The sequence below is a fragment of the Prionailurus viverrinus genome, chromosome B3, assembly GCF_022837055.1.
Source record: "Prionailurus viverrinus isolate Anna chromosome B3, UM_Priviv_1.0, whole genome shotgun sequence".
Lineage (NCBI taxonomy): Eukaryota > Metazoa > Chordata > Mammalia > Carnivora > Felidae > Prionailurus > Prionailurus viverrinus.
The window spans coordinates 55,259,371-55,284,186 of record NC_062566.1 but is presented as its reverse complement, the minus strand read 5'-3'; the positions used below and the strand labels follow the sequence as shown (position 1 = coordinate 55,284,186).

General features: G+C 40.8%; 1 protein-coding gene across 16 annotated transcripts in view; it reads right to left on the bottom strand.

Moving 5' to 3' along the window:
- Positions 1-335: 335 nt before the first annotated feature.
- PPIP5K1 (diphosphoinositol pentakisphosphate kinase 1) overlaps positions 336-24,816 on the bottom strand; it is a 44,883-nt gene continuing 20,402 nt past the window's right edge. For 7 of the 16 annotated variants that reach the window (XM_047863437.1, XM_047863443.1, XM_047863439.1 and 4 more), the window contains 6 exons: positions 24,333-24,423; positions 21,384-21,509; positions 20,610-20,672; positions 15,330-15,467; positions 6,385-6,498; positions 336-2,349 (listed from right to left, as the gene is read on the bottom strand). In XM_047863437.1, the coding sequence (XP_047719393.1) occupies positions 1,403-2,349; positions 6,385-6,498; positions 15,330-15,467; positions 20,610-20,672; positions 21,384-21,509; positions 24,333-24,423 (1,479 nt within the window). In that variant the 3' untranslated portion in view covers positions 336-1,402. Of the gene's footprint in view, positions 2,350-6,384; positions 6,499-15,329; positions 15,468-16,962; positions 17,146-20,609; positions 20,673-21,383; positions 21,510-24,332; positions 24,424-24,816 lie in introns of all 16 variants that reach the window. The other 9 variants (XM_047863440.1, XM_047863446.1, XM_047863441.1 and 6 more) reach the window with 4 other exon arrangements.

The following is a 24,816-nucleotide window of genomic DNA, read 5'->3' as shown; positions in this document are numbered from 1 at the left end:
TTATTTTTGAGTGAGAGAGAGGCAGATTACAAGCAGAGGAGGGGCAGAGAGAGAGAGGGAGACACAGAATCAGAAGCGGGCTCCAGGCTCTGAGCTGTCAGCACAGAGCCTGACACGGGGCTCTAACCCACGAACTGTGAGATCAGGACCTGAGCCAAAGTCGGTCACTTAACCAACTGAACCACCCAGGCACCCCCCTGATCTCTTTATTTTATAGTTCCTTCCCACTCAACAATAGCAGCTTTTGACTGGTTCAAATTAATTCAGTCACACATGATTGATTTATAGTCATATTCATACTTGAATTCACAAGGACATCATCACCACCATCAACATTTTTATTATTTCATATTTATTGAGCACTCATAATGTTCTGGCCACCCCACTGCAATGACTGCATTATTCCTCCTACCCATGCCCATTCCCATCCCCATATCTTTGGGAAAAGCTTCATAATCACACCTGACCCTAAAGACATAACGATAAAACGAAAAACCTCTTGGGGACCCTGGAGTGTTTGGTCTTTGGCCAGTCTGTCCCTGGCACTACTACAGAAATATATATAATCTTTCCTCATGTCTGTACAATATTGATCTCTGCTGATTGCTTAAAATAGAACCTGATTTTCTCTGCTACAGCATCTCTTAAGCCAAGTAGCCCCACAACAAAAGGAGACCCAGCTTCACAGATTGGCCAAGAACCCCCAGAGCATTTTAAGTAGTTACTCTTAAAATTTTCACAGCAATCTAATACCTATTTTTCCCTAGAGCTATTGCCCAGAGGAACACTACTGGGGCAGAGGGGGAACTTGCAATGTTATATAAAACACCCATAAACCCAATCTAAAGATTAATGGCCACAATGGATGTTTGTTTGGGAAAGGGACTCTCTTTCTGCCCCCCTCCCCAGACATTTCAGACAGCCATCCTAGGCCCACCTGAGGAGTGCTAGCAAAGACAAAAATTTTCCTGAATGCACATATGGTCTAAGGGTACCTTGAGAAGTTGTGAATATTTCCCCAGAAAGCGGAGATCCGGGAGTCCCCTTTTGCACTTGATGTCCCCGGATGGTGTCTTCAGCAGTTAAGTGGCATTTCCTTTAACAATCTGGAATTTCTTGGGATGCTCAGAGGACGTTGGGTAATGATACTTCAGCCCACCCCTTTATGGAAATCCTATTCAAGTCTAATGGCCATATGAGGAGTCAATGGTTGCTTTGAACATGAAATTGGCTCCCCTACAAGCCCAGCTAGGGCACAGTTCTTGGCTTCATGCCAAGAGGACTGCTTCCTCAGACACCTCTGGTGAGATCCAAGGTCTTACACTGGTAGGTGAGTTAGCCAACAGAAAAAGTTGCTAGCTCAAATAGCTGGTATAGTGTGACACCACTAATGAGAACACGATTAATCACATGTTGCTGGTGGAAGGGGTGAGTGCTGGTTACAGGCTAGAGACTGGCTCTGAGGGTTTGGATCACTAGATTGATACTGGGCTTGGGGAATATCCTCTCCAGGCAGCTGGTCAGTCACCTCAGGGACCACCCAGGACTGCTGATTAACCTCAGGGACCTCCTGTACCTGCAGATCATCCTCCCCAGGAAACTCTTGGGATGGTTTATCTACCTCAGGAATGTCCTGAGACAACAGATTGATTGCAGAAGCCTCTTGGATTAGCCTGCCAACCTCTACAAAGAACTGGCATGACTCGCTGAGCTCCTCAGGGATCTCTTGGGCTGGCTTGCCAACTTCTACACCAATTTCCTGGACCAGGCCACCAACCCCTACAGGGAACCCATGGGCCAGCCTGCCAACCTCCACAGAGACCTCCTGGCATGGCCGGCTGACCTCCTCAGGGTTCTCCTGGCAAAGATGGCAAGCTTCCTCAGAGATTTTCTGGCACAGTTGGCTCGCCTTCTGGCATGGCTGGTGGATTTGAGGGACCTCCTGGCATATCTGGTTAACATTATCATGATCCTTCTGGCATGGCTGGCTGATGACAGGGACCTCCTGGCATGGCTGGCTGAACTCTTCAGGGATGTCTTGGCATGGCTGGCTGATGTCAGGGACCTCCTGGCATGGCTGACTGATCTCCTCAGAAACTTCCTGGCATGGCTGGCTGGTTTCCACAGGTGGTTCTTGTGAAGACTGGCTTGGTTCAATAGGCTCTTGCATCCCTTCAATGGGGAACTCTTGTTCTCCATTCCCAGGGAGCATCCCAAGGCCTTGATGTTCTTCAATCATGTGTGAACTTACAGAAGGTTGATCACTGAAGCCAAAATGGCAGTTACCATCCACTGCAGTAGGGGAGGAAGGACCAGCACTGGACACAGTACTGGAAGGACCACTGCTGTCTGTAAAGCAAAGTCAGGAAACCAAGTCAGGCAAGCTGGAAGAGTAGGTTAAATTCTATGTATGTAGTCCAAATACCAGAATATACGGCCTATGTTAGTCATGTGTTGAGAAAAGAGGGTCTGATTCTTCCTAAGTTATGCAGAGGCTCCTAAATTAGCCCAGCTCAGGAACTGTTGGTCTGGCATAATGTATACTATAGGAGTATACAGGAGCACTAAGGTATATCTAAGACTTCAGAAGAGAGTGCTAAGGCCTACGTCACCCAGTTCTTTCACAAATGTACCCCCACCCTAACTCCAAATTCCCATTGTCCCTCATTCTTACTTTGGAAGCATATCAACGCTGTATTCCAGTGGTTCATAATCAGGGGTATGTACCAAAACTATGGAATATTTAAAAAAATAAAAATGTCCAGGTTCCATCTCCAGAAATTCTAATTCTGTAGGTTTAGGGTAAACGTGTGGGGTAGAGGGGGAAAAAGGCAATATATTTTATTGAAACACTCCCCATTAAACCTGATGTACATCTTTTGTTAAGAATCATTTTTTTAAGACAATCAGCTTATTTCTGCGGCAAAGGTAATCATTCTTTATAGCCCAAGAGATAAGTAAGCAGGAGAATGTAGCAAAATCTTGTGAATCAGAACAGCAGGAAGGAAAATTACCTGAAGATGGAAGACTGCCATGGAATCTAAATGGCAGAAGTTCTTAATTAACCCTTCTAGGGGTCACTGAACTCTTTGAAACTTTAATGAAAGTCACAGATTATCTTCTTAGAAAAATGTACAGAAAGGTATGCATATGGATATTCATACTATCTTCACAAATAATTCTTGGGGCTCAAAGACTTTACCCTGAAATCCATCCTGGATCCAAGGTTAAGACTTCTAAGTCTTGGAACACATACAGGTTTATGGATGTTATAGACATATACAACAACAACAACAAAAAAAACTAATTAGCTAGATACTGACAGTAATAAAATGAAGGTCTTAGAGTCTTCAATTACACTGTGGGACAATTCCTACCCCAATGTCTACTTCATTGACCTCTAGTAGCGGACTAATCTACTTTTCCTTTTGTAAATGTACTTATTGATAGTATTGTAATTTCATATATAAAACACTGTGATACCAATAATGATAGATTTTGGAAATAGGAAACCTGAATATCCTGTCATCAAGGAGAACCTGGGAAAGTTGGCAAGCCTGAGACTGCAAAGGCTGAATCAGTCATTGAGTTTAGGGTATGCCAGTTCTCTCTTTTCTGTACAGGACCACAGGAAGCATGCTTCAAGCAGGAAAGAAAGAGGAACATGGCTTGGGCCACCAAAGCCTATTTAGGGCAGACAACCCCTAAAGAAAATATTTACCAATGAGGCTACACATCTCATACTGAGTCCAAAGTCTGATGGTAGATTAAAAACAAGAAAAAAAAAGTTTACCCAAGGATAGAAGTAGCTTTAATATTCAGCTAGTGGTCTGATTCGGGCAAATCAAAGAGGATAGACAGAAACAGAAGCAGGAGAAAAATAAGGTTTCCAGAGGCAGCCAAAGCAATCTTGAGAAAGAACAAAGCTGGAGGTATCACAATTCCAGATTTCAAGATATACTATAAAGCTGTAGTAATCAAAACAGTACTGACACAAAAACAGATTCATAGATCAATGGAACAGAATAAAGACCCATGCTTATATGGTCAATTAATCTGTGACAAAGGAAGCAAGAATAAACAATGGGGAAAAACATTCTCTTCAATAAATGGTGTTGAAATAACTGGAAGGCTACCTGCAAAAGAAGGAAACTGGACCACTTTCTGACACCATACACATAAAACAAACTCAAAATGGATTAAGGACCTGAAGCCATAAAAATCCTAGAAGACAGTACAGGCAGTAATCTCTCTGACATTGGCCAAAGCGACATTTTTCTAGATATGTGTTCTGAGGCAAGGGAAACAAAAACAGAAATAAACTATTGGGACTATACCCAGATGAAAAGCTTTTGCACAACAAAGGAAACCATCAACAAAACAAAAAGGCAACCTACAAAATGGGAGAAGATATTTGCAAATGATAGATCCAGTAAAGGGTTAGTATCTAAAATACATAAAGAACTTCTACAACTTAACACCAAAATCCCCCAGATAATCCAATTTAAAAATGGGCAGAAGATCTGAATAGACATTTTTCCAAAGAAGACATACAGATGGCCAACAGGCACACACAAAGATGCTCAACATCACTAATCATCAGGGAAATGCAGATCAAAATCACAATGAGATATCACCTAACACCTGTCAGAATGGCTAGAATAAAAAAGACAAGGAATAACATATAATGCTGTATGTTACCTAACTGGAATTAAAACTAAAACTTTAAAAAAAAAAACAAGAAATAACAAGTGCTGGGAGGATATGGAAGAAAAGGAATCCCTGTACACTACTGATGAGAATGTAAATTGGTAGGGTCACTGCAGAAAATAGTATGGAGGCTCCTCAAAAAATTAAAAATAGAAATGCCATATAACCCAATAATTCCACCACTGAGTATTTACCCAAAGAAAATGAAAATGCTAACTGGAAAGGACATATGCATCCCTATGTTTATTGCAGCATTATTTACAATAGCCAAGATATGGAAACAGCCCGAGTGTCCATCAAGAGATGAATGGATAGAGAAGATGTATATATACACAACGGAATACTACTCAACCATTAAAAGTATGCAATCTTACCATTTGTGACAATATGGATGAACCTAGAGGGTATTATGCTAAGTGAAATAAGTCAGACAGAAAGACAAATATCACTGATTTCACATATGTGTGGAATCTAAGAAAAAAAATAAACAAATAAAAAACAGAATCAGACCTAAAATACAGAAAACAAACTGATGGTTGCCAGAGGGGAGGGAGCTGGGGGGATGGGCAAAATGGGTGAAGGGGAGTAGAGAATATAGGCTTCCAGTTATAGAATGAATAAGTCACAGGAATAAAAAGTACAGCAAAGGGAATATAGTCAGTGGCACTGTAACAGGGTTGTATGGTGACAGATGGTAGCTACACTGGTGATCATAGCATAACGTATAGACTTGTTGAACCACTGTTTTATAACATTGCATTATCCACTGTACTCAAAATAATAATATTATTATTAAAAAAAAAAGATTTCCAGGGGCACAAAACCCATAAATGCTCCAGGAGAGAGGTAAAAGGAGCAATGGCAAGGTGAATATAAGAGAATCTGAAATTCAGGGGAAGAACCCTTGGTGTCAGGAAGGGATGTTTCTTCTACATACAGAGTGCCAATTCAGCATTTAACCCAATGCTGAAATATGAATCTTTGCTTCAGTCCTATCCAAATAAAATAATAAAAGCATGTTTGATTTTCATTATTTTCTGGAGGCAGGCTGAATAAGGAAAGGATTTTTCCATCACTGGTGTCTGGGGCCCTTATACTCCCTCTGATTATCACCAGTATCTCTCCTTCCCTGCAATTACCCTAAGAACTCCTTGTGACTCCACTGTTCACACTGTTACCAAGGAAAATTAGTGATAGGCTAGATATTATAAAGAAGAGATGGGAAAAAGCAGCACCTCAACTTGAACTAACAGCCAAGAACAGACAACTTTCGAGAAAGGATATGTAGAAAGTAATACAAGATACTAGTTTCTTTCTGCCAACTTTTCTATATATCCAGGTTTCCTCCCAAGTCATCTATAGTTGAGAAAGCTGTAGAGACAAAATGGGAATCTGAGGAGAATGAAGTTTCCATCCTTTCTTCCCCAAAGGACCTTCTGGGACACTATCTTTTAGGAGTCTCTCTAATGAAATAGAGGGGCATGGAGAACGGAGATAATGAGATAAAGAGATCCTCCCTTCACCTTGGAAACAACAGATGACACTGCTTCCCCTACTGGTTATTCCTGGTCTTTCAACCTTCATCTTCATTTTTTTCATGACACAGATGTCTCATTCATCAATCCCTCCATCCCTCTCGGCCTTTGTCCAGGCAGTTCCAAAAGGATTACTTACACCAAGGGGGCTTCTCAGAGCGCTGCCGGAGTTGTAGGGTAGGTGAATGCAGAGTACGGGGTGGGGAAAATGGGCTATCTGAGGCCTGGTTGCTGTGCATAGAGTCAAAGAGGGCTGGATAGAGTGGGGAGAGAGAAGGAAGGAAAAAATGAGTTTGAGGAAGAATCCAAGAACCACAGGTTCTCAACATAAGCCAAAACAAACTTACGCTTTCTCAGGCTGAAAAGTAGTGTTTCCTAGGGACGCTTCACACAAACCATTTTTAATATTTTAAACTTTATATTATGAATATTTTCATTTTCTGTTCCACCCTATCTCCCCATTTTTAAAAAAAGTTGTTGAAAGACTAGTACAATCCATACTGATACATTCATCTCCTATATTTACCACATCAATGTGTTAACATTTTGCCATACTTGTTTCACCCATTTCTTCACGCTGAAGTTCTTTTTTAAAAATGAGAGACATTATGAAACATTTCAGCTCTAAATTCATCTCTAAAATATAAGGAATTTTTCCTACATAGCCACACACCATTAACAAACCTAATAAAATTTAATAGTAATACCCTAATATCATCTAATACCCAATTCATATTCAAATCTCCCTCAATTATTCCAAAAATGTCTTCTTTAGTAATATCCAGACATGAACCATGCATTACATTTTATTATGTCTCCAAAGTCTCTTTTGATCTGGAATATTATCCTCCCCGGCTCCCCTGCCACACACACCATTTATTTTCCTCACAGTGATTTTTTTTTTAAAAAACAGGTCAGTTGTCTCACAGAAATATTGTTTCCCACATTCTGTATTTGTCTGATTGCTCCCTCATAGAATTGTTTAACTTGTTTCACTATTGCTTGTATTTCCTATAAACTGGAAGTTAGATATTAAAGGCTTGATTAGATTATTCAGTTTAAATAACTTTGGTAAGAATATTTTAAGAGGTGATCCGATGTACTTTATATCACATCATATTAGAGGCACATAATATCTCACTGTCCCACTAAGTAAAGCTAAGTTTACTAACTGGGTTTAAGTGGTAGCCACAAGATCTCACCATTGAAAAGTTTACTTGTTCTGATTAGAGGTAATCCTTGGGCACCATGCAACTCAATCAACATTTCACTTAATTGTGTTAGTATCCATTAATGATCCTTAATTATTTAAATGGTGATTTTCTAGTTCTATCAATCCTCCAACATTTATTAGCTGGCATATTTTCTGTAAAGAAGAGCTTTCCCTGGGGCTATTTGATTACACTGAACTGCAGTTCTTACTGAAAAGGTAAAATAAGAGTTTATTTACTTCCAATTAGTTTTCAGAGAAAAGAGGTAGTGAAAGTATTCTCCAATTGTGGCAGATGAGAATTATTTTATTTTTGCCCTCTTTTTAGTAGAATTACTTATTATTTATTATGAGCTTGTAGATTTTTATATATTCAGTGTACTTTAAATTATTTTTAAATGCTAAAATGTGGGGTGTCTGGGTGGCTCAGTCGGTTAAGCACCCAACTTTGGCTCGGGTCATGATCTCTAGGTTCATGGGTTCAAGCCCCGCATCAGGCTCTGTGCTGACAGCTCAGAGCCTGGAGCCTACTTTGGATTCTGTGTCTCCCTCTCTCTCTGCCTGCCCTTTGTCTCTCTCTCTCTCAAAAATAAATAAACATTAAAAAATTTTTTAAATGCTAAAATGTTCTGATTCTGGTCAGTGGGAGCCTCTTCAGGGCTTGATCACTTCCTTGCTTTTGTTATAACATGACTCAGGACCACCTTGTAATTTCCTTGTTCTAGACCATGCATTCTCAACAAAATTGGTTCTGGTGAGGGTAAAAAAAATCTTAGCTATTCTGCTGGTTTGTGGTCCATCACATGGTCACAGACCATAAACACATATGTATTGTATATTTGTGGTATTAAAATTCCATGTGGTGGGGGCTACAAGGGGAAAAACTAAAAGACTCTGGGGATGGAGTATGAACATTGGATTTCTTTTCACTTATTTAGGTCTTCTTTAATTTATTCAGCAATGTTTTGTAGTCTAACGTGCAGAAGTCTTTAAACTTCTTGGTTAAATTTGCTCCCAGGTATTTTATTCTTTCAGATGTTATTATAACTGGTATTGTTTTCTTAATTTCCTTTTTGGGTTGTTCATTGCTATTTACAGAAACACAATACATTTTTTTTTTATTTTTTTTTTCAACGTTTATTTATTTTTGGAACAGAGAGAGACAGAGCATGAACGGGGGAGGGGCAGAGAGAGAGAGGGAGACACAGAATCGGAAACAGGCTCCAGGCTCTGAGCCATCAGCCCAGAGCCTGATGCGGGGCTCGAACTCACGGACTGCAAGATTGTGACCTGGCTGACGTCGGACACTTAACCGACGGCGCCACCCAGGCGCCCTGAAACACAATAAATTTTTGTGAGTTTATCTTGTACCCTGCAACTGGGCTGAATTTGTTCATTAGTTTTGGAAGGTTTTTTTTGAGGATTCTTTGCTTTTTTTCTATATAGGGCCATATCCTCTGCAAATAGGTTTAATTTCTCCCTTTCCAATTTCAATTCCTTTTTTTTTTCTTGCCTAATTACTCTGCCTAAAATTTTCAGGACAATGTTGAGCAGTGGTGAATGTGGGCATCTTTGTCTTATTCTTGAATGTAGAGGAAAAACTTTTAGTCTTTTGCCATTGAGTATGATGTGTGTTTTTGGTTGTTCATAAAGGCCCTTTATCATGTTGAGGAAGTTTCCTTCCATTCCTAGTTTGCTGAGTGTTTTTTAATGAAAGGGTATTGGATTTTATCAAACGCTTTTCTATGTCAATGGAGATGACTGTGAGTTTTTCCCTTTGTTCTTTTATTTTTTATTTTTTAAAAGATTTAATTTTTTAGGGGTGCCTGGGTGGCGCAGTCGGTTAAGCGTCCAACTTCAGCCAGGTCACGATCTCGCGGTCCGGGAGTTCGAGCCCCGCGTCGGGCTCTGGGCTGATGGCTCAGAGCCTGGAGCCTGTTTCCGATTCTGTGTCTCCCTCTCTCTCTGCCCCTCCCCCATTCATGCTCTGTCTCTCTCTGTCCCAAAAATAAATAAACGTTGAAAAAAAAATTAAAAAAAAAAAAGATTTAATTTTTTAACTTGTAAAAATAATGATAGAACAATTTTTTAAGTTTATTTATTTATTTTGAGAGAAAGCATGCACACATATGGGAAAGGGGCAGAGAGAGAGAGAGAGAGAGAGAGAGAGAGAGAGAGAAAGAGAGAAAGAGAGAGAAAGAGAGAGAATGAATCCCAAGCAGGCTCTGCTCAGTGTGGAACCTGACTTGGGCTCAATCACATGACCGTGAGATCATGACCTGAGCAGATATCAAGAGTTTGATGCTTAACTGACTGAGCCACCCAGGTGCCCCTTTTAATTTTTAAATATTTTTATTTTTATTTTAGAGAGAGAGACAGTGCATGCAAGCAGGGGAGAGGGGCAAGTTGGGGGGGGGGGTGGAGACAGAATGAGAAAGAGAGAGAGAGAGAGAGAGAGACTCTATGCTCAGCACAGAGCCCAAAGCAGGGCTCAATCCCATGACCCTGGGATCATGACATGAACTGAAATCAAGAGAGGAACACTCAACCAACTAAGCCACTCAGGTGCCCCTCTTTTTGTTCTTTTAGTAGTGTATTACATTACACGGACTGATTTTCTTATGTTGAATCATACTTGCATTTTTTTTTTCACTCTTGCATTCTTGAGGTAAATCTCACTTAGCCAACTTGCTGTTGGATTTGGTTTGCTAGTATTTGGTTGAGAATTTTTGCTTCTCTATTTATAAGGGATATTGGTCTGTAGTTTAATTTTCTTACGGTGTCTTTATCTGGCTTTGGTATCAAGGTAATGACGGCTTCATAGAAAGTATTTTCTCCTATTCTATTTTTTGGAAGAGTGTGAAAAGTATTAGAGTTAATTCTTATTAACTATTTGGTAGATTTCACCAGTGCAGCTATCTTGTCTTGGACTTTTCTTTCTTGAAAAGTTTTTCTACTGATTCAGTCTTTTTCTCTCTTACAGGTTATGTTCAGATTTTCCATTTCTTCTTGGGTCAGTTTTTATAGTTTCTGTGTTTCTAGGAATTTGTTCATTTCATCTAGGTTATCTAACTCATTGGCATATAATTATTCACAGTGCTCTTTTATAATCCTTTTTATTTCTGTAAAGTCAGCAGCCATGTCCCCAGTTTTATTCCTGATTTTGGTTATTTCCATCGACACTTGATTTTTCTTAGTCTAGTTAAAAGTTTGTCAATTATGTTAATTTTTTTCAAAGAACCAACTTTTGGTTTTGTTGATTCTTTCTGTTTTCTATTCCTTCCTTCTTTTGTCTTTGTTCTAATCTTCACTATTTATTTTCTTCTACTAGCCTTGGGTTTAGTTCCTTAAAGTATAAAGTTAGGTTTTTGGTTTACCATCTTTCTTGTGTTCAAATGTAGGTGTTTACAGGCATAAATTTCACTCCTAGTACTGATTTTGATGCATTCCATAATTTCTGGAATGCTGCATTTTCACTTTCATTCATCTCAAAGTATATTCTAACTTCCCTTGTGATTTCTTCTTTGACGCATAGGTTAAGAATATGTTTAATTTCAGGGTGCCTGCGTGGCTCAGTCATGATCTTGAGGTTTGTGAGTTTGAGCCCCCATCAGGCTCTGTACTGACAGCTCAGGGCCTGGAGCCTGCTTCAATTCTGTGTGTCCCTCTCTCTGATCCTCCCCCCACCCTTTATCTCTCTCTGTAAAAAATAAACATTAAAAAAAACCAAATGTTTAATTTCTCCATATTTGTGAATTTTCCAGTTTTCTTTCTATTAATGATTTCTAGCGCCATTCCAGTGTGGTTAGAGAGGATATTTGGTATGATTTCAATTTTTTAAAATTTATTTTTTTGTGTCCTAGCATATGGTCTATCCTGTAGAATATTCCATGCGCACTTAAGAAGAATCTCTACTTGTTGGTGATGGAATGTTCTATATGTCTGTTAAGTTTAGCTGGTTTATAGCATTATTGAAGCTGTTTCCTTACTGATTTTCTGTCTGGTTTTATCTATTATTAGAGGTAAGATATTACACTATTATCATAGAACTATCTCTCCCTTCAATTCTGTCAATGTTTGCTGCATATATTTGGGGACTCTGTTGTTTGGTGAGTAAATGTTTATAATTTTTGTTGTGTTCTTGATGAACTGACCTTTTTATCAACATAGAGTGACCTTCTCTGTCTCTTATAACAATTTTTTATTGACAGACCATTTTGTCTGACATTGGTATAGCTACCCTGGCTCTCATTTCGTTATTATTTGCATGGGATATCTTTTTCTATCCTTTCACTTTCAACCTATTTGCATCTTTGGATCTAAAGTGAATTTTGTGTAGATAGCATATAGTTGAGTGACTTTCTAAAAAACCCATTTTGTTAATCCCTGCCTTTTAATTGGAGAGTTTTATTCATTTACATTTAAAGTAATTACTGATAAGGAAGAGCTTAATTCTGCCATTTCACTATTTGTTTCTATACAGCTTATACTTTATTTTTTTCCTCCTTTGCTCCATTACTATCATCTTTGGGTTTAATTGATTTTATGTAGTGTACCATTTTGATTTCCTTCTCATTTCCTTTTCTGTATATTTTCTAGATATTTTCTTAGTGATCACCGAGGAGCTTACAATTAATATTCTAAATTTATAACAATCTTGTTTGAATTGATGACAATTTAGCTTCAATAACATACAAAAACTCTGCTCCTATAAAGCTCAGCCCTCACCTTATGTTGTTACTGTCACAAATTATATCTTTATTTATTATATGCCCATTAATACAGACTTGTGATGATTGTTTTATTCATGTTAAGTTATATATGACACAAAAAGAGAAGTTACAAACCAAAAATACAGTAATGCTGACTTTTATATTTACCAATGTAGTTACCTTTATTTTGGCATGGTATCAAGTCACTATCTAGTGTCCTTTTATGTCAGCCTCAAAGGCTACTTTTAGCATTTCTCAGAAGGTGTTAATTTCTCTTTCATTTCTGAACAGTTTTGCTAGATAAATAATTATTGATTGACATTTTTTTTTGTTTTTTTTTTTTTTCAATGTTTATTTATTTTTGGGACAGAGAGAGACAGAGCATGAACGGGGGAGGGGCAGAGAGAGAGGGAGACACAGAATCGGAAACAGGCTCCAGGCTCTGAGCCATCAGCCCAGAGCCTGACGCGGGGCTCGAACTCCCGGACCGCGAGATGGTGACCTGGCTGAAGTCGGACGCTTAACCAACTGCGCCACCCAGGCGCCCCGACATTTTTTTTTTCTTTTAGCACTTTAAATATGTCATTCTACTGCTTTCTGGCCTCTGTGATTTCTGATGAGAAATTGGTTGTTAATCTTACTAAAGATCCCTTGTATGTGACAAGTTGCTTTTTTCTTACTACTTTCAAGATGTTCTGTGTCTTTTGACAATTTGATTATAATGTATCTCAGTGGATTTTTTTTTTTTATGTTTATTTTTGAGAGAGAGAGACAGAGGTGAATGGGAGAGGGGCAGAGAGAGAAAGAGGCACAGAATCCAAAGCAGGCTCCAGACTCTGAGCCGTCAGCACAGAGCCCGATGCAGGGCTCAAACCCACGAACCATGAGATAATGACTTGAACCAAAGTCGAGCGCTTAACTGACTCAGGTCAATTGACCCAGGTGCCCCTAAGTGTGGATATCTTTGAATTTATCCTTAGTGGTGTCTGAATTATTTGGATGTATAGATTTGTGTCTTTATCACATTTGAGAAGTCTTCAGAGCCATTATTCAAATATTTTTTCTGCCTCTCTCTCTTTCTGGGACTCCCACTATGAATATGTTGGTATCCTTGATGGTATCCCACAAATATCTTTGGCTCTGTTCATTTTTTTCATTCTTTTTTCTTTCTCCTTCTCAAAATGGACACTTTCAAATGACTTATCTTTATTTTGCTGACTCTTTCTTCTGCATGCTCATATCTTCTAAGAAACCCTCTAGTGAGTTTTGCGTTTGTTATACTTTTCAGTCCCAGAATTTCTGCTTGGTTCCTTTTTATATTTTCTATCTCTTTAATGATATTCTGTATTTGCTGAGACATTCTCCTGATGTCCTTTAGTTCTTTGTCCATGGTTTCCCTTAGCTCATTAACCATATTTAAGATAGCTAATTTAAAATATTTGTCCTAGTGAGTGCTTCCTCAGGGACTGTTTCCATTAATTTCTTCTGTGAATGGATCATATTGTCTTGTATCTTTGCATAGTGTATAATGTTTTGTTGAAAACTGGAAATTTTGAATGATGCATTAGCTCTGAATATCAGATTATTCCCCCTCCTTAAGGTTTGTTTTCATTGTTTGCTGTAGGTTGTGGCTGTTTAGTGATTTTTCTAAACTCTTCTTGTGAAGTCTGTCTTCTTTATCATATGTAGTCTCTGAAGTCTCTGTTCCTTTAGCTTGTTTCACAACTAGTGTTCTGACAAGGATTTCCTTGAATGCCAAGAACCAAAAGAAGGGGAGGGGAAGATGGGGGGAAAGAAGAAGGGAGGGAAGGGGAGTTCTCTCAGCCTTTACAGATTGGTTCTGTGTTGAGGTATTCCTTCAACAGTTAGCAAAACTGTTTACAACTCCCCCTTGGTCTTCACTTCTTGCTTGTGCCAAGTACACAGTTCAACCAGAGGTAAAATTTTAGGGTCATCTTGTGTGTTTTCTGCACATGTGTCCCTCCCTAGGCATGCAAATGGCTTCTAAATTCCCCAGCATATGTGGGTGCCTTTGAATGCTTTAATTTTCCAAAAAAATTCTCTCCCTAAGTCTTTACCCCAGGCTTTCAGTACACTTATTGTTTGCCTCAATTATAATTTTTGCCCCAGGAAGCAGCATGTTATTCATATGCCTTACACTGTTTTCAAGGAACACTCTCCGCTACTTTACTGCCCTGATTCAGGTCCAAGTTAAGTGAAACAAAGGTAAGTACCCTGTGACAGTTCTTTAGGTTAGACAAGTTAGAATAGATAAATTAGAATAGACAAACACAATTCTTTGAGAATAAAGTCTGTTCTCTCTTTGGAACCAGGGACCAGAGCCCCACACTGAGAACATGGCCTGCCGTCTTTAAGACTGATGCCAAAGTTGGGGAGAGGGTGGGATAAGAGACAGTAAAATGATGGGAAGCTTTCTCCCATTCTTAGGTTGCCTCTTTCTCAATTGACCATTTTCCTGGTTGCTGCAAACTTTTGATTATTTTCCAGAGTTCTGACAAAGCTGATTCTGATAGTTTTTGCTTGATTTTTTGGTGCTTCTATGAAAAGACAAGCCCTTGGAACAACCTATTAATTAATTTTTACATTTAGATTTCTGAACCAGGAGTACATATACAGCATGAAGTATGGATTCAATTTTAATTTTTGTCAAATGACTACTCAGTTGTGCCGACTCATTTATTAAAATGTCTATCTTTCCCCGAGTATTTTGAAATACTAACTTCATCTGTTTGTATATTTTCTATTCTGTTGATTGGTCTCTCTGTCCATTCACGTACAATACAACAGTGTTTTCATAATAGAAGTTTTATAGAATGTTGTGAGATCTGATAGGGCTAGTAACTTTTCACTACTCTTCTTTTCGAGGTTTTCTTTGGCTACTCTTGCTTATTTTTCAATGACAACTTCAGAATCAATTTGTCTGACTTTAGAAAAACAGCAGCATTTTTATTGGAATTATGTTAAATTTATAAATTAACTTGGGAAGTTATGATGTTGAATTGGCCTATGCAATTAAACAATTTTTCAAGTCTACTTTTGTGTCTTTTTAGAGTGCCTATATTTTTAATTTATTATTCATGTTCTAGGAAGCACAGGGGCAGAGACAGAGACAGACGTACAAGATAAGAGTATTCTCCATACCTGCAGATGCCTGTGCTTGGGCATCAGTGTGGCGCTGGCAGACGCTACTCAGGAATTCACTCACTTGACGCAGGGAAAGGGCATTATGCAGTGTTTCCAGAGGGTATATGGTAGGCACCATGGAACACCCTTCAAATCCTGTTAGAAAAGAGATGGGCAAAGTCAATGTTATTCCTGCCAGATATACCCCAATTGTCCAAGGAAGCATGGAGAGTCCCTGAGAGCCATCAGGAGAGTCCGTGGCTTTTGGAGATGGGGTATCCAAGATTCTCAAGAGTGGGAACTCTTTAGAGCCCATAAAGGAGTCTGTTTCTCACTTCCAGATTTCCTAAAAAGTCTACCTGCTAAGACCTCCAAGTGAATTGAATCATCTCTGATCCTACCTATGGAGAGCCTGCAATGACCCATGGAAAAATCAACAGAATTCCAATAGGGTAAGTACCTACATTGCTCCTGCTCCTTCTAGGGGAATAAAACAAAAGTCCAGAGGTAATGGTGAAATTGTAGGTCTAAATGAGGTAGGGAGGTCATGGAGCTGGGAAGAAATAGCAGGTTTCAGGGATCAGTAAAGAGAACTGGATTAAAGAGGAGGGCATGGAATCTGAGGAGGGGTTCATGCAGATTTAGGATATGGGTAGAAAGACTAGCTGAAAGCTAGTCTGGAAGCAAGCTGGAGTGCATGCAACACACATGAAGCTCAGCCCAGGAAAACCACATGCATGAACAGGCTGGGGGATGGAAGTTCTTTCTTGGTCATTTCCATCACATCAAAGCTTATCCCTTCTGCTCTCACTGGAAAACCCCAGAAGACTTGCTAGAATTTCTCTAGTCCATCAGGAAAATGAGGCAAACCCCTAGGAAAAAGAATAAATACTGATTCTCTGTGCTGAACCCAACAATTCCAAGGTAAGTTCCCCAGTCTGGGTTGGGTGAAGTGTAAACCTAAATTTGGAACCTTAATCCCAGGGCCTCTTGATGAAAAAAAAAAAAAAAGTCCCCATTAGAGGATCAAGAACACACATCCCAAGTACTTTTTTCAGCCCCCAATCTTTCCTATGTCTCTTTACAATTCCTTAAAGAAACTAAGAGTAGGCACAACAACAATACCTATGTAAGACATAACCTCTTGTTCCCTAATGACTAAAATCTGTAACTCAAAAAGATTACACCTGACCATCTTCTAAGCTCTGGCCCTTGTGTGCTTCAAAGATTCGATTAAGACATTTGTGCCTCAATTTTCCCCTGTACTCTAGTGGCAGGAGCATAGAAGTATATAGTCTTTAGCTCCTCAGAGGGGCTAGAAAAATATTTAGATTTGAAGATGGTGGTAGCTGAGGGTTAAAGACACAAGAGCAGATTCCAGGGCAAGAGACTATTCCTATACTGAATAGAGTTGGGAATGGGTAACATTAGGAGGCAGTGAGAAAGGAGAACAGGAAGGGGATGAGCAGCCAATGCTACAGCTACCAGGCAGTCTGGCCCCAATCCCATCCAAGCAACAAAATGCAAGTCACATAACCTTAGGGTAAACAGGAGAAAGGAATAGGTGGACTCTCCTGCCAGAAGTGCAATAAGCAAAGCAGTCAGTCCCAGCCAGGGTAACGGCAGCAGCCAGCTTGGTGGCAGGGGGTACCGTAGAGGCACTCGGGGTCATCCTGGCCTGAGCGCAGCCAGTTCCGGAAGAGGCGCAGGTGGTAGGAGCACTGGTGCAGGTGATGCGCCAGCGTGGCATCCAAGGAGACTGGCCGGCCCCCTGGACAGTCAGAGGAAAAACTGCGCAGCAACCGGACCACAGGGTGCTGGTCATCCAGCAGCTCTGGAGGGGATGGGGGGGACCACGGCAGGAAGCACAAAGATAAAGAAAGAGAAGAGGGAGAGACAATGAGGGGGGCACTGAATGGCACAAGCATTACTAGGAAGTGGGACCACTCAACTCCAAGGTGAGCTAAGAGAGAAGGAGAGATGGTCAGAACCACTGGGTATCTCTTGCAGGGAAGAAGAGTCGGCATCACATGGAATCTAAAAGAAGGGGCTAGTGAAACCTCATCATACAGCAAGGCCCTCCCCTCTCTCACTGAGGATAAATTAAGTCAGTGTTTACAGAGAGCAGTCACATCATTCTAGATGGGGGTAAGCTGGCAGTTTTGTGGCTGGAAGTCTTGATTAGAGCTCCAGTGTCCCTGGTCATCCCTGAACAGATGATCCCTGAACATCCTTACTTAGGGCCTGCTTCACAGACAAATGTATTTATAAAGTTGGTATAGAGATGCAAAGATTCAAAGTCACTTAGAGAAGAGTATCAAAAATGGTAGAGGGAATCAAGATAGAGTTTGAAGCTAAAAAGGCTCAGGCCAGGCCTCTGGACCAGACTCTAAAATAGCCACAAACAGGGAAGGTATTAGATAGGTGGCTAAGGAGATTGGCAGAACACCAGGTATAGAGGTCCTTTTAAACAGAGTATGTAAAAAACGGAATCCGTAAGTGAAAATGATGATATTGACTAATCAGCCTTTACTCTTACCCAAATACGCAGATATTTAAGAAATAATTGCATAAACCTCAGGATTCAGGAGACACTGTATCTATTACATAAGCCAAAAAAAAGTTAGATAATTTTATATTTTCTTCCCACTGCTGTCTAACTTTGGTCAGCTGGTGAGTGGAAAAGCTTCAGTCCTGAACCACTTACAATTTTAGCTGCGTGGCAAACTTTGTAGATATACGTAATTCAAATGCAAAAGGTTGAAGGCAGTGAAAGGCATGTGGAAAGGGGCATAGGAGGAGCAATAAGGAAAGGATCCTAGGAGAAAGGTATGCTGTCTTAAGACCTGATGGTATAGACAAGTTATGTTAGGGTAGCTAAAGAACTCCCAGACCAGAAGTGGTTCCACAGAGTGATCTTATGAGACTATGGTTTCCAGAGACATTATTATGGATGTCAGGAGAGGTTTCAGCTCTATCCAGGCACTAAGTGTATCCTACAAGAAATGGGCTTGGTAAATCCAATGGGTACACTCTAACATTCTGGATAAGGGTAGACTAGTCTCTTTCCCACTATATTAGTTTACTTTAGTGAGTTCAGCATGCAGTTTAGTAATGGGCCATACTTGTATACTCAACGTAGTCACAGGATGTGACAGAAGCATATCAGGAACAGAGGCAGGGATAGGCTGACAGATGTTCTCCTGCTAAAATGAGATACTGCCTTGCCTCCTTGCCAAAGCTAGGTCAGGTTTTCCAGCTGCTATTTCAAAGACAGACCTCATGGCAAGGAAATGGTGATGATGGGACAGTAGGTTGGCATATTGTTGTGACTAATCTGCATAAACAATTGTAGACAGAGCATCCACTCTGTAATTGCTGGGTCAGTGATGCAAGATTTGACCATGGGGTAGAGCCCTCATGTTGTCCAGAGGGACAACTTAAATCTAGATAATCTTCAGCAAGAGATGTAATAGCTCCAAATTTCTCCAACAGGTAGATCCCAGATTCTGGTATCTGAGGCACTTTAGCCTCCAAACTCAAGTACAAGAAGAGGGCCAGAAGGTCTCTGAGGAAGTGTGCAGGGTGTCAAAGGAGATCCTGAATTTTCTCTCCTGCACCATATCTGAATTGTCCAGGTCTTTCTTCTGCTCTTCCTTCAGGAGAATTAATTCTTCTCTTCTTCAACTGGTGAGGCTGCTAACGAAGGCTTCAGGAAACTAGAGATATATAGGTTTGAGGATCTGTTTTATGAATTTGGATCTTTTCTCATAAAGCCTAAGAACTAGGCTAAATCAGTGATTTAGCTCTGATTTCAGGGGCCCAATTTCCTGGTACTATATTCTATACTCTAAGTAACACATCTCATAAGTCCAAGTCCCAAGTTGTGGGGTTGGGTTGGTGCATGAGGTTCTACTCTGGAGATGATTGTGACACATGAAGGCCAGAAGAATTTGGAGCTAAATGTGAAGGCACAGCGATGCCACTCTAAAAGGGGAGCTCCTGTCACAGGCACAAATGGGAGCCAGGGTGGGGGTGGGGTTATAAACCGAGCAAGTATAGGCTAGTCAACCTAGGGAGATTTCAGCAGTGCCTAGTGGAGAAGTATGGCCTGACTGGGCTAAAATCTAGCAGCTGCGACTGGCTATGGAGGTTTTTCCAGCCAGGAAGCCAGGCTAATTTTGCCTCCTTTGCACAGTCTTAGTTCTCGGACAGAAGAAAATCATATATAAAGAAACCAGATTTACCTTGAAAACAAGGTACAAGGCAGAGAGAAACGAGGAATATGAAGGATAAAACAGGGAGTAAGTCCTGGGTTTCCCTGCCATGCCCTACAAAGAGACCACAGCTCTTCAATTTTTGGTTTACACAGATCTCTAAACTCTCCCACCTTAGTATGACCAGACCAGTTCTTCAATATTCTTGAAGTATTATTCCTTCCTAAGTCCCCCAGAATTCCCAGGTGACATCTCAACCTTCACTTCAAGCTTATCTGAGATAGCAGTGTCTTAGGCTGGGGCTAAAGGGAAACTGTGTAGTAACTCGTGTTATATAACCCAAGGTACAATCCCTTTTCCTTTACCTACTACCTCCTACTCCTTTCTTTCTCTCTTGATCCCAAATCGGTCTGGGCTCCTGTTTTCTAGGCCAACGCCCTAGGTTAGTAGTAACATAAAGCAAATGTCAGGAGCACAAGAGCCACATAAAGTACACACAATGATAGGAGATAGGAATATGGTGATGGAAAACTGTAAACTCAAGACCTTATGGGTATGCTTGGGAGCTTGGAATTGCAGCAACATTGCTCCAAAAGAGAAACAAATTAGTCATTCACTCCAACAAAGAGTTGGAGAAAAAAACAGGAAGACCAAACTTATAAGCTGAGGAGTAGGGGGAAAAAAAAAAGAGATGGGGATAATACAGGAAATACTATTCTCTTCCTAAGAAGGAGAACCATTGTCATGTTTGTACAAAGCCCAGCAGTCATGTGATGGGAAAGGGAGAGGTTTAATTAATGTTTTGGTGATGATGCTGAAAAAAGTGACAGAACAGTGATGATGGTGACCATGGATGTAAATCCCTGAGTTGCCACACGGATAGAGCAGCCAGGCTGCAGCCAAGAGTAAAGTTTGTCACAACAAGGAGTATGTCCCAAGAGGGACACTGGTGAGTGGTTCAGAGACACCAGGTTGTCAACACAGTGGAAGACAGAGGCAGAGTCAGTGTCAGAACTCAGAGGTTAAGTGTCTGGAGGTGACATGATGAGGGGGAATGACATTGAGTCAGAAGCAAACGTACCGTTAGTCGGATGCTTTGCAAACGACACAGAAAATCGTTTTACGGCCGGGACAAACAAGAGCTCTGGGGAGAAAAGACATCATGGGGATTATACCCACCCCTGCCCCCACCCTCTGCTCTGGAATTTGCCCACAATATACTCTGTTCTTTACAGTTAGTATATGATCTGTTCCCACCCCACCCCCTAGATTCCTGACTACTACCTTTTGATCTTCTCCTTTGGTATAATCTCCTTGTAGGAATCTGTGTGTCATTTCTACCACAATACGACCCCACACACAACCCTAATTTCACCACAACATTCTCTTTCTGGTCATTTGGAAACAAAATCTGTGTAAAAACTTTCCTCCCTTCCCCCAATCTCTTTCCATATCATCTTTCCTGCCTTGACTGAGCAACTTCCCCATCCCTGATTTCCTAGATTTTAATTAAGATTCCACTGCATTCTTCCTGACCACGGATCATCCTCCTTGGTCCTTGCTCCTATAGGCCAGAATCCAGGAAAGAATATAAAGGTGAAATAAATTGATGTAGCAGGGCTGTATGTGGGAGATTATGAAGGGATAAGCATAAATAAGTAGTATTTGTATGGTGAGAGGGAATGCAAATGGAGGGGTGCATGGGGTCTTGGTTCCTTCTCCCCTCTATAATTGATGAAGAAAACTTGCTATAAGGCCAGAGTCAGTACCACTTTAAGTATGAATAGTTCTTGAGCTGTGTCTGCGCTGGGGGACAAGTGAAAAAAAGAGTTGCCCCCCAAACCCACCCACATACCATCTCGGTGCTTGAGACTGGCAGGTGGTAGCTTTTTGCCATGGCTGCGGGCGTAGTCCTGAAGATTCGGAGCGCTGGAGGAGCCACCCAGCACTGTGGTGCTGAACAGCCCTGTGCACTGTGAGCCTGCAAGGCCGGGAGTGCATTAGTAGCCACACAAAGCTGCAATTACCACACCGAAGTACACATAACTTCACATGACAACATCAAGACACATACATATAGCTACTCAGAGCCACCACCATGTGGCCACTTCTCATAACCACAAACAGATTTCACTATTGTCCATAGTCGCACCTGGCAAGCAAGGTAGGGATTCTGCCAAAGATCTATATACTAGATACAAGAGGCCACTACAAATACAATGTTAGTCATATTAGGGGACTCAAAGCTACTGAAAGGCATAGACTGTTTTCCAGGTGCCTCTTAGGAATGCTAAAAGAATAGGTAGATCTCTCTAGATCTCCCTAGATTTAATTCAGTGCTCCTTACCCTGGATATAGAGTTTGAAGAATTGAGAAATATAATACTTTATAGACTTACAAGGAAAGAACTTTGATTGAAACTAGAGACTAGGTTTTGAGCACTCACCCAAATTTCAAGTTCATGTAAGTTTCAATCCCTCATAAGTTTTTCATCCAACATTCCCTTCCTTCTATCTCTCTTCAGGCCTTTTTTACGTTTCCCAAGAAAAGAAGTACGACACTCACTGAATTTTTAAAGCTGGAAGGGACTTAAAGATTATCCAGTACAATCTCTTCATGTTAGAGGTGAAGAAACTGAGAGTCAAAAGGGATCTCATTTACTCAAGGTCATAGAGTTTGTTAGGAGCTAAGCTAGACTAGAGTCCAGGTCTCCTGATTCTGAAGATCAGTTGTGTTCAGTTAGAAAAGACATAATTATTTTTTTCATCAAGAAGAAACAGAGCATTGTTTCTGAAGTGAAGATGGACACAAATTAAAGGCATGTGAAGAGTCAGGTGACTGCATGCAGAACACGCCTACTGTGTGCTGAGGACCCTATTAAGAACGAGGAACTGATAAACACGAAACAATGAAAAAGCCATGTTTTTCTGCTCTCAAACATTTATTGTCTCATAAGCCCTATCTCAAAGCCAGATGCCTACACACATAAGTTCAAAGAAAGCAAAGGGAACTCTTACTGCCAGAGGAGTAAATAAAACTTAAAAAATCTCTGAAGCAAATAAACCAGTCAATGTTCCAGATATTATTGAGAGTAGGGTTGAGATTCTAAAGTCCCCTCTCCTACTGTAGCTCACAAGGACAGAGTGGGAGGAAAGAGACAAGATTGACACCTAAGTTTCAGGAGTTGCATCTCTCCTTCCAAATCCATCTTAGCCAAGGCCTTGGCTTTGGCTTGGGAACTTAATATAGCAGAGATGGATAGAATGGAAAGGAGGTCAGCTTCCTTTGAGCCCACAAAGAAGGTGTCATGGTTTCAGGGGTCCCAGCATTTCAAAGCTACCATAAAAATCAAGAAGCTTAGACAGCTAATAATCTCTGTCCTGGAATTCAAGATTACTGCTCTATGCAGCACCTTCTCCTACTTTTCATGTGTAAACAGGCTCTAGAATGGGGCTCAAATAAAGCTTGTTAAATATGTCTACTTTTCTTCACAGAAGCTGAAACTAGCAGACTTTATCCCAGACCACCCGAGCTTTGTTCTATATTTACTTCCTCCCCTAATAATTTTCTGGGGCCATCCTGCCAATCTTGCCCTGTCCAGTCCTTGGATCATCTCAGAGGGTAGTGTCTAGGTTACCACCACCCTTGTTCTTGACAGCACTCCTACTCAACTGGGCCTGACACACCTATCCTCATTTTCAGCCTACTTGAAACCTATTCGTTACTGAAACTTCTAGGAAGAGAAGTCTGTGTCACAGATCCATCAATTTGCCATTTATTTTCCAGGCCCCAAACCATCTACCTCATCTCAGGGATCTAGAAGGCAACCTACTTCCATAAAACTAGCCAGGAAAGTTACCAAAACCTTTCTCCCCCTTGCTGGTCCAAATGCTGATTATGTTTAGGCCAAGAAATTGCCAAGGACAAAATTAACAGAAAAATGAAAGGAGCTAAATGGAGTGAATAATAGGACAAGATAGAAAGAGCCCGAGAACCAAGTCCAGACGCCACACAATTGTCTCTAACTGCCAGTTTACTTACTGGCTCACAAGACACTGTATTCAAAGATAGCCCCTCCCAAGGACCACTCCCCGCTCCCAAAGAATACAATACCCTCTGAGGCTTGGTCCTTCCTGCAGTCTGTGTTCTTAGGAAAGGTTGAATGATGTTCTCCACCCCTCTCCAGGAATCAAAAAAATCAAGAGACATTCCCTCAAAGTCCTGAGAGAAGCCTCTGCCACTACACCAGTCTCAGATTTGTCCCTCAATTTTCAGGAAGGAAGGAAAAAAAATTACAGGATTAGGAGAGGATGAAAGAGCCATGGAGGTAGGAGGGGCCTGAGCAGGGATACAATAAACATAGGTCTCAGAGGAAGACATGGCACAAGTTGTCCAAATGAGGAATATGACACTTATGAGGAGGTCACAAGTACATCTATTTATAGTTTTGTCTCTGGTAACTCTGAAGTATCAGAGTCTCCATGGCCCCTTAAGGTTGGGGCTGGACTGGGAGGACAGATAAGGAATGAGAGGGGAAGCCAGAAAAAAGTCCTTCAGCCAGAGAAATGGGAGTTGGTATAAAAAAACAAAAGACAAACACCTTCCTGGAATGGAAACAATCATCTGGGTTCAAAGTTCACACCTAAACATGGCTTCTCCCAATTCATCCTCCCTAGCCCCACCGACAATTCCACAGACTGAAATGACCCCAACACCCATGACTAAGGTTTCCCGCAATAAAACCCTGAGGAACAGACAGACACACCTCCCCAACAACAACAGGTGAGATGCTGGAAGACCATACCTAGGCCACTCTGCTTCATCTCCGTTGGTGGCCGTGCAGATGAAAAGAGCCGGTAGCCACCAGGCCTCGAGGATGAAGTCTCAGAAAGCACCTGGAGAAAAAGGACTCTATATTACCATTTTGGCACCTCAACCAAGAAGTCTAAAACCCTGGTCCTGAATTCCTGCCCCTATAAAGCCAAGCAATGTCAGAAAGTCTGGAAGAATCAAAAGATTTTTATGGGGGAAGAAGAATGAAAAGGGAATGAAGAATGTACTTCGCAGAGGGAACTGTACAGGGAATCCCATACCAGAAGGCACTTGTATTTCCAAGATGCCTGTCCCCATTGCCCTTCTATCCCAAATCTGAGAAATCATTATTCAACATTTTCAGTTCTCAGCAGAGCAGTATTCCTTAATCTTATCTATCCCTCCATGGGACTCAGAAAGCCAATCACAATAGCTGAGTAGCAATAAGAAGTAAAGTCTGGCTACCCTCTCTTCTT